The following is a 10,134-nucleotide window of genomic DNA, read 5'->3' as shown; positions in this document are numbered from 1 at the left end:
GGTTCGAAGTTTTCCCAAATAAATCATCATCATCCCCAAATAAAACCCTAACTAGAAAGAAACTCAACAGCGGACTGATTCTGCTCTTCCGGTAATGTTTCAGGCGACTGATTCTGGCGACCGATTCTGCTCTTCCGGTAATGTTTGTGGTTAATATGATGTGTTTTGATTGAATTTTTGTTGGATAAAATAGGAATTAGACTCCATACTTGTTGAATTCGGTGTATACAAGTCAATTTAGGGATGTAAACGAGCTGAGTCGGGCTGGGGTGGGCTCAGGCAGTTTGTGGTGGTGGTGGTGGCGGTGGTGGAGTTCACGGTGGTGGTGGTGGTGGTGGTGGTGGACAGAGAGGAGAGAGAGAAGAGAGAGATGGGTGTTTGGAGAGAGAAAGAGAGAGTGTGTGTGTGCAGGTTTTAGAGAGAGAGTTCACGGGGATGGTGGTGTTGGCGGCAGTGGGATGGTGGTGGTGGGGATGATGCGGTGGTCGGGGTGGTGGTGGTGTGGTGGTAGTTCAGAGCATTCACAAACTGCCAGTAAAAAAAGAACCATATGGTTCAGAGCATTCCGGTGACAGCCTAAATTCCACAAAAATGATGGAATGGATGTTAAATGAAAAGCAAAATTACCAAAATGCTCCTGAACTAAAAGATAAAATAGGAGGTTGCAACAGTCAAAAAATAGGGTTTTTAAATTTTGGACTAAAATGATAACAAAATGCAAACCACAGGGACCCAGATGTAAAAAGTTTGAGATTTTGACTAAAATGACAAAAGTGTCCAAACCACATGGACTAAAATCGCAGTTTACTCTTAAACTAATATGTCATATTTGCTAAATCACAAGGATTAAAACGGCCTTTATTATTAAATACCATGTTACACGTTTCACCCAACCAACCAACCGCACACACCGACCAAAGACAAACCCACATCACCCACCTCAACCTCAAACTCAAACTCCACTCCACTTTCAAATCAAATCTGAAATCTTCCATTTTCACTTCCTCACCAATCCATCTTCGCTCAAACACACTCGCAGGTTGTACTTTTCGTTTCATCAACCAAATCTCCTCATCCTATTGAATTCCCAATATGCCATTTCCTTTCCCCCAAATCTCACCTTGTTCAATACTCCCATCCAGATAACAATCAATCTTCATAATTATCCACAATTTTCTTCATTATCACCCAAATCATGAAAAAACTAAAAACATATTACATGCATTTTCGCCAATGGATCTACCCAATAACCCTCGCATCCATCTCCTCCCTCTTTCTCCTATTCCTAACAACCCTCCTCCTCCCCCTCTACCGCCGTTACGCCGCAGCTCCCCCCTCAGCCTTCGTCGAACACAAACTCCACCCCATCCCAACCTCCTCCCTCCCTCCACCACCCCGACTCGCCTACCTCATCTCCGGCTCCAAACACGACGGTTCCATGCTCCGGCGAACTCTCCTAGCCCTCTACCACCCTAACAACCGCTATGTTGTTCATTTAGATGCCGATTCACCGCCCGAAGAGCGGGTTGAGTTGACCCAGTTTGTGAAAAACCATCCGGTTTTTGTGAAGTTTGGGAATGTTGTTGTGATTAGTAAAGCGAACCTTGTGACGTATCGTGGACCGACTATGGTGGCGAATACGCTCCACGCGGCTGCGGTTTTGTTGAGAGAAGGGGGGGATTGGGATTGGTTTATTAATCTTAGTGCCTCGGATTACCCTCTTGTTACTCAAGATGGTAATGTGTGTTTTGGTTTGATGTGGTTTAGGGGCTGTTTGTTTAGCCCTTAACGGGGGCTCTTAATGGTTCAGATTGTTTGCTTCGTGAGCAGATGTCTGAATGGTTTAGACATTTTCCTCTGAATGGTTCATTATACGGTTCATTATACGGAGTCTGAATGGTTAAGACCTCTAATCTAAATTGATCAGGCATTTGTCTCTGAATGGTTCATTATACGGTTCATTATACGGAGTCTGAATGGTTAAGACCTCTAATCTAAATTGATCAGGCATTTGCCTCTGAATGGTTAAGCATTATACTGGCTCTTAATGGTTCAGACCTCTTGCTGGTTTAGCACTTAGCCATTCAGAAGTTGCCAAACAGCCCTTTAAGTTTGTTAGTGTTAGGATAAGGGTTGATTGTTTGATTGATATTATTATTTGTATTTGTTTTAGATCTGCTTCATACATTCTCTTACTTACCGAGGGATCTTAATTTTCTTGATCACACAAGTAAAATCGGATGGAAAATGTAAGTGATTCGTGCTTTTATCGTACATGTTTCGAATACGGTTACCACATTTGTTTTTGTTTTTAATTTGTTGATTGAACGAGTAGGTCTCAAAGAGCAAAGCCTGTGATAGTTGATCCGGGGTTGTATATGGCGAAAAAGGCTGATGTGTTTTGGATTACGCAGCGGAGAAGTGTGCCTACGGCGTTTAAATTGTTTACAGGTATTTTATATCGCCTTACAGTTATTTTAGTTTCTGCTCTGATGTTATAAGTTCCTGTTAAGTTTTGATGTGCATTACTTGGTGGTTTAGGTCACTATTTGATGATTTTATTCTGTATGTGGATAAGTTGATGATCCCAACATGATCAAAGATTTTCAGTGTTTGTTATTATGGTCTTTTGTCTTATTTTTTTTGTGGAAATTTTACATATGGTTTTGAAGTCTGTTTACTTGCATTAGTATATGTAGGGACAATTAAGATCTTGTACAAATCTAGGGCTGGCAAATCGTGTCTTATCGGGTTTAACAGGTCTCTGACGACGCGAATAACACAAGTATTAAACATCAATACAACTTGTTTAACTACTTTATATCTCATATCTATAACACAGTTGTATGTTTTATGTACCAAGGAGAAGAAATTATGGATCATAGCCTCCTAATTCTATTTATTTTTAAAAAAGTAAAAAACCTAATATACTTTTTCAGTAAACAGGTTTAATCGTGTCTTATACAGATATCTATTGCCAGCCAATCTTATATTTACGTGAAGCGTGCACTTGCGTAATATATGTATCCAGCTATGAAGTTCATACTTACAAGAGCTTCAAGTTTTGCTGTATACACGTGTTATTAAAATTTAAATCAACATCATGATAGTTTTGTTGCTGCTGCAACCATTTTTTTAAATCTTGAGCCTTTAGATACATGTAGCAAAAACAGTTAATTTAAATAAAGAAAATTTTGCCACTTCATATTTAGGAAGGTTGCTACTTTATTAAATTTTTCAACAATTCATCTATTACACACACATATTATATATATTCATCTTTTTTTTTTTTTTTGTATACTTTCTTTGCTTGTAACATTATAAGATAAATTAGTTGCAAAAGTAACAACAATTGTTTTGCAATTCAACTCAGGGTCCGCATGGATGGTTTTATCTCGCCCGTTTATCGACTTCTGTATATGGGGTTACGACAACTTACCCCGAACCGTTCTTATGTACTATACAAACTTCATCTCATCACCCGAAGGCTATTTTCACACAGTCGTATGCAACGCACATGAGTTTCAAAACACCACAGTCAACAGCGATCTCCACTTCATCTCATGGGACAACCCGCCCAAACAACATCCACACTATCTCACAACCAACGACTTTCAGAAAATGGTCGACAGCAACGCCCCATTTGCCAGAAAGTTCCATCAAGATGACCCGGTCCTCGATAAAATCGACTCTGAGTTACTTTTCCGTGGCCCGGATATGATCGTTCCTGGAGGATGGTGCATTGGAAGTAGTGTAAATGGGTCGGACCCGTGTTCTGTAACGGGTAATATAACGTTACTCAGACCGACTTCAGGTTCAAAGAGGGTTGGGAATCTAATTAGTTCCCTATTGTCCGGTCAGAGTTTCAGATCGAAGCAATGCAAATAGGGAGGATTTGGTAAATAATGATTTGTAACTAGTTGAAGTTATTATAGGGGAAAAATGTGTGGTTACAGAAGTTGAAAGTTGTATGAAAATTGATAGGGAAAATGATTTGATATTGTTGCATGCAGGGTCCAGCTGTAGAGAGTTGTTTGATGTGGATTTTTGTTTTGATATTTTAGGACCATACATTTTCTTATTTCATGTGGTCCTGGTTTGGTTCATACCGCTTCGGTCTAGTTCACGATCCATATCTCTCAAAAACCGCCTGAAACGCCGGTCCACCAAGGTGTAGCCCAAATCTCTTTACGGACTATGGTCCGGTTTCTATTCCGGTCTCGGTTCTAGAAGAAGATCAATCTTGGCTAGAGGTGCACAAACCAGGTTTTTTTTTAATGGTTTGGGTATGATCTAGAGGGTAAAAATCCCCGTATTGCAATAGACCGGGTTTTGTATAGATGGTGGTTAGGTTTTTCGGTTCCACTTGCTTTTTTTTCTTTAGGTTTTGATTGGTTCGGGTCGGGTATACCCAGGTTGTAGCCGGTTTCAAGTCATAAGGTATGGACCCAATGAATACCTAGCGGGCTTGTAATCTAATGGTATCAAGCTGTTGCATTGATATCTTCATTTCAAAGTGGTGATGGTTCTAGTCTCATTGTAGACAAACGGTTTAAATTTAGGAGTAATCTACTTTGCCGTGAAGGGCTCTTAGTCTCTTGTATAGGGAGATTGACTAGTGTGTGAAACCATTGGGCCATGTTAGGCTAGGCTAGATCGAACATAGTATTGAGTTATAGACTACAGAAGTATCGTCTACAGTTCGTATTATTAGGCTATGTGTTACTGATTAACGTAGGTGGCCGTTGTTAAAGAGGCATATGATGTTGGGCGTTACCCCCTTCACCATTTGCACACCTCCAACACCCAAATAGGTGATAGGAATTAAATTGGAGACCCGATGAAAAAAAAAAACACTTGTCCCGCTAGTCTTTGTTATTTTTTAATTTCATTTAAATATTATTTTAATAACTAGTGGATAGTTAAACTTTGTGAAATCTTAACACACAAATGTGAAAAAGAAGCGAAAGAAAGTGATCTCGTGATTTGTTAATAATGTGTTAGGGACTTTATGATATAACGGTTAAATAGTGAAACATGGTCTTAAGACCACCCGTAGTGGCACCCTATTTGGGCGTTTTCCCCCATCCACACCCTTTCATGCCTGCGCACCGACCCCCGGGGTGTTTTTTTGCATTTGATTGTTGGGCGTTTTGATTAAAACGCCAGATTGTTCAAAAGTTTCAAAGTTTAACCAATAACAAATTTACAACTCATTTATTTATTTTATTTTTCTAAAAAGATAATAACTGGGTAATCATTATTGGGGGCTTGGGGCATTATATATACCACTACACCCTTTTTTAACAAATGCCCCTTTACTGACTAGGCGGCCACATGTTGCTTCATGTCCAAAGGTAAGCATTTGTTTCACTCATCACTAGTCTAATCACAATCCCTTATCAATACCCTCCTAAATTTTATTGATTAAAATGATATCACCAAAAATCCAAGCCTTTAGGCTTCATTTGTTTATTAATTATTGTAGTCCAAAAGTTGTGGTCGTTTTCTTTTGCCGAGTATTCAATACGGTCAAGTTTCAAAACGATAACATGAAAAAGACATAAACAATCATACAATAAATAAGTTAGAATAATCAAAGTTTAGACCGTATAAGAACAATCGGTTGCTCTCACATTCCAAAAGCTATTTATTATCCACAGCCATATAATTATTCACACATTTGTTGATATTTTGTCTATAAAATGTCTTTTTTATTTGAAGTTATTATTTTAGTGAGTAGAAAGAGTAAATTGTAATTATAGTCTTAGAGATTTGACTTAAAATATCACTTTAGTCTAAATAGTTTGTTTTTCTCCTCTGAATCCCCGACGTTTGCTGTTTTTTTGTCATTTTCGTCCACCCCTCTAGCTCCATCCAAAAAACCAATTAAATCAGGGGTATTTTGGTCACTTTACAATTATCTTTTGTTTTTGCCATTTTCATTCAAAACTCTTTAATTAAAAAAATAAAAGAAAATATATTAATATTTAGAATATAATTAGAATAATAATAATAATAATTATTATTATTATTATTATTATTATTATTATTATTATTTTAATAAGTATTACAAGTATTATTAGTAGTAGTATTACTATTATTTTATTATAGTATAATCTATATCTATATCTATATTTATATCCATAACAAGTGTCCAGCACAAGATAGTTGCATCTGAGCTTACGTTCACAGAGAGTATTGGCTTCCGATTAGAGGTGACAGGATGAGTGAGCTAGGGGTTGAGTAATATGTTAAAACAGATTAAGATTGAAATGGATTATTTGTAGTACGAGTCAGGCCAGTTTGTTTTTTATGGTTCTCATGTGTCCTCCATCAGTTATCACATATGAACGAACTTAAATACGAGTATATTAAACCATCATTTACCCTAAGTACCAGGAGACATATTAACTTTATATGACCAACGTCGCTCCTTTATGTGCCGATGAGGTTGTTGCAGGCTCAGTAGCATGGCTTGGCAGTGGTTCGTGGCAACTGGCTAGCAAAATGACTTCTTGTATGTTGTTTATATATTCGATGTGTGTAAAAGTGTATATATTGTAATATATATATATATATATATATATATATATATATATATATTAAACAACCTATAATTTGTATTGTTTATGACTTTGATATGTGTAAAAGTATATTAAACAACTTTGTGACACCCCAGGAAAATCAGTAAACAATACAGTTTACCTAGCTTCCTCAGTGAGTGCATACCAAATTTCGGGACGAAATTTCCGATTAGTTGGGGATAATGTGACAACTCAAATCTCAGACTTACTTTGTGTAACGATACGTGTTTACGAGAACGTTATTAATCATATGAATACCTGATATGTTATGTTTATGTGCATTATGTGCGTATGTATGTTATGTGTTGCACGAGCCCAAACCACACACTAGAACCCGATCGCACAAGGCTAACCGGTCACACAAGCCCATTTGGGCCACACTTTGAAATCGGACATCATAGGGCAGCCGAGTGGGCTCGGCCCACTCCCCACTCGCAAACACCAAAACCAAGGGTAAGGGTTTGATTCTCATTGTTGTTACAATTTTCATAACACACACAAACCCTATTTGCTCTCTACCTCTCTCTCTCGGCTTGCTTAGGACCCGACGGCACAAGACCATCCGATCATCCTCTTGTTCGGATCACACCTCCTTACTCGTAACCGGTTAGTATGTTATCCATTGATGTGTGTTGTATATGCTCGGCATGTTGATGATGATTTGATATGATGTTATGATTACATGCTTAGATTAAACCGATTAGAGTTGCATGATAATACACTAGGGCCGATTAGATTATGTTGTTATGCTTGGTCCTCGGGTTGATTGTTTTGATTGCTTTGATGATAAATATAATCAGATTTTTGTATGAATGATAACCGACTAGGTTGCATGCTAGTATGAGGATATGATTATGATTCGGCTTAGGTTGTTTTGATGAACCGATTGGTTGTTATCAAGGCTGTTATGTTTAGACTTATGAACATGTTTGAAGATTGTTATGAAACTATTATTTTCGGTGTTTGATCTGTTTCTGAAACTGTTGAAACATGTTTGCTGAAATCACGGAGTTGATGTTGTTAATAATTAAGGAAATTAGGAAATCAGTTACACATTTGGTTGCGACTCGGATTGCGAGTCGGTACCCCACTCGAGACCACACAACAACATCAGCCGGAACCATGGTTGCGAGTCCCGTTGCGACTCGTAACCGGACCATGATGAGCCGAAATCACCATTGCGACTCGCAACCTCCTGTTGCGACTCGTAATCTCCTGTTGCGACTCGTAATCTCCTGTTGCGACTCGTAATCTCCTGCTGTGACTCGTAACTCTCGGTTGCGACTCGAGATCGCCGGTTGCGACTCGAGACCACCTTTGCACGTACACTGTTTTTGGGCCTTCGCTGTCACGGGCCCAATCAGTTGGGCCAAATGTTTGGATTTGTGGACTGTTTGTTATTGGACCAGTACGCGTTTACTATTTGGGCCGATTGAGAATCTGGACTATTTAGATTGGGCTGTTATATGTATTGGTTGAATGTTAATGCCATGCTCTTACCTGTTCACATGCATACGTGATAGTAACATGTTAACATATGTGATGCACACGTGTATCACCTTAGTCAAGACCTGACTTGTATAATAACCATGATAGGACGTGGTTGACCATTTACTTGCTACCTGTACTCTTTGTGTATCTGCCGAGCAAACCAAGGTGAGTTCACACAGCCAAGGCATGGGATTCCCGGGTTGGGAATTGGGTTGGATATGTTGGAAAAGGATTACTCGTACTTACGCATACTCTAGACTATAGACCATCGTCCTCGGGTTAGTCAGGACACGTTACGTAAAGCCTACGTAACCCAGTAATTGCCATATGTCTCCCGGGTCGGGAGGACACGTTACGTAAAGCCTACGTAACCCAATACCTTCTACTGTCTTCCGAGTCGGAAGGACACGCTGCGTAAAGCCTACGTAGCCCCCACGCGTACCATGTCCTCGGGGAAGGGCACGTCACGTAAAGCCTACGTGACCCTGTACGTTTTCCTGTTCTCGGTAAAGAAGAACACATGGTCGGAAGTTTGTCTAGTAAGTACCACTGATGAGAAGCCCTCATTAGTAAGGATAATCGTGGGAAGCCCCCACCAGTAATATAAACACAAGGTTTGGGAAGCCCCCACCTTAGTACACACTAGTATGGGAAGCCCCCACTAGTTATACTTATGCGCTATGTTATGAACTTACTTTCTGTGAACTCGCTCAACTAGTTTGTTGATTATTTGCTGCATGCCTTGCAGGACCTTAGGTACTTTTTGGAGCTTGCACAAGGAGGAGCAGGTCGTTGTGGGATACGGATCATGAACTTATTCTGAACTTATAACTATTTTGAGATTACATACTATGCTTCCGCTATTTAAACGATGTTTGGTTTTGAAACATCAATCATGTCATGATGATTTACATTGATTACTTTTATTATTAAATGCTATGTTTGATATGATTGATGGCTTGATCCTGGTCAGTCACGCTCCCAAGCGGTGGTACTCCGCGTGTGGATTTTTGGGGGTGTGACAGATTGGTATCAGAGCCATTGGTTATAGAGAACTTGGTTTTAATATGGGAAAACGTTTTTATTAAAACCGGACTATAACCAGTACAGTGCTCTCAACGATCCACAACGACGCTTCGCTCCACGTGCAAGACTCGACGTCCTAGGTAATAAGGTTTATGTTTATTGCCTGTTTGCTAGAATTGTTTAGAACTTTGCTCGCATTACGATTAGATACACACGATACTGTAGCATGAGAATCCCTACGTGCTTACACTTTTCTGTCATCGCCCTACTCGCGAACCACTCTCATTTACGTTACTTTTACTATGAAGATCATGTCTGGACGAATCAACATGACACAAGCCCAGCTAGAGGCTCTCGTTCAAGCCCAAGTTGCTGCGGCAGTTGCAGCAGCTCAAGCAGGTAGTATATCCTGCAGTATAGGCACACACTAGGATCTTTAGATCCTACATTAACTCTCGTATTTAACTTCATCCTATTCGTACACAATAGGTCAACACGCGCAGCAGCCTGTCTGCACATTTAAGAACTTCATGGACTGTCGTCCAAATTCTTTCAGCGGCACAGAGGGGGCAGTGGGACTCCTCCATTGGTTTGAAAAGCTAGAGTCAGTATTCGAAATGTGCGAGTGCCCTGAGGCTCGCAAGGTCAAGTTTGCCACCGGCACCTTGGAAGGAATCGCGCTAACCTGGTGGAACGCGCAGGTGCAAATTCTTGGGTTGGCAGCTGCTAACGCCACCCCATGGAACGATTTCAAGGAACTCATCAAGCGTGAGTATTGTACACGTGAAGATATTCACAAGCTGGAAGACGAGCTGTATAATCTGAAAATGGTTGGGTCAGAGATCGAAGCGTATACTAAACGGTCGAATGAGCTGGCCGTTCTGTGTCCAACTATGGTGGACCCTCCATACAAGCGCATTGAGATGTATCTCAAGGGATTGGCGCCAGAGATCCAGAGCCACGTTACATCGGCTAATCTCGACAACATCCAGGAAATCCAGCGTCTCGCTCATCGTATCACCGACCAGGC

The 10,134-nt window shown here is 40.1% G+C and overlaps 1 protein-coding gene across 1 annotated transcript; it reads left to right on the top strand.

Annotated features, from left to right (window-relative positions):
- The first annotated feature begins 910 nt into the window (after window positions 1–910).
- Window positions 911–4,044, top strand: LOC110920930 (beta-glucuronosyltransferase GlcAT14B). The gene is made up of 4 exons (XM_022165168.2): window positions 911–1,736; window positions 2,174–2,249; window positions 2,336–2,451; window positions 3,374–4,044. Exons 1-4 carry the CDS (start codon window positions 1,196–1,198, stop codon window positions 3,886–3,888), a joined length of 1,248 nt encoding a protein of 415 aa, XP_022020860.1. The 5' UTR covers window positions 911–1,195; the 3' UTR covers window positions 3,889–4,044.
- Window positions 4,045–10,134: the final 6,090 nt, after the last annotated feature.

This window comes from Helianthus annuus, chromosome 17 (assembly GCF_002127325.2).
Source record: "Helianthus annuus cultivar XRQ/B chromosome 17, HanXRQr2.0-SUNRISE, whole genome shotgun sequence".
Classification (NCBI taxonomy): domain Eukaryota; kingdom Viridiplantae; phylum Streptophyta; class Magnoliopsida; order Asterales; family Asteraceae; genus Helianthus; species Helianthus annuus.
This window is presented reverse-complemented; position numbering and strand designations above follow the sequence as displayed.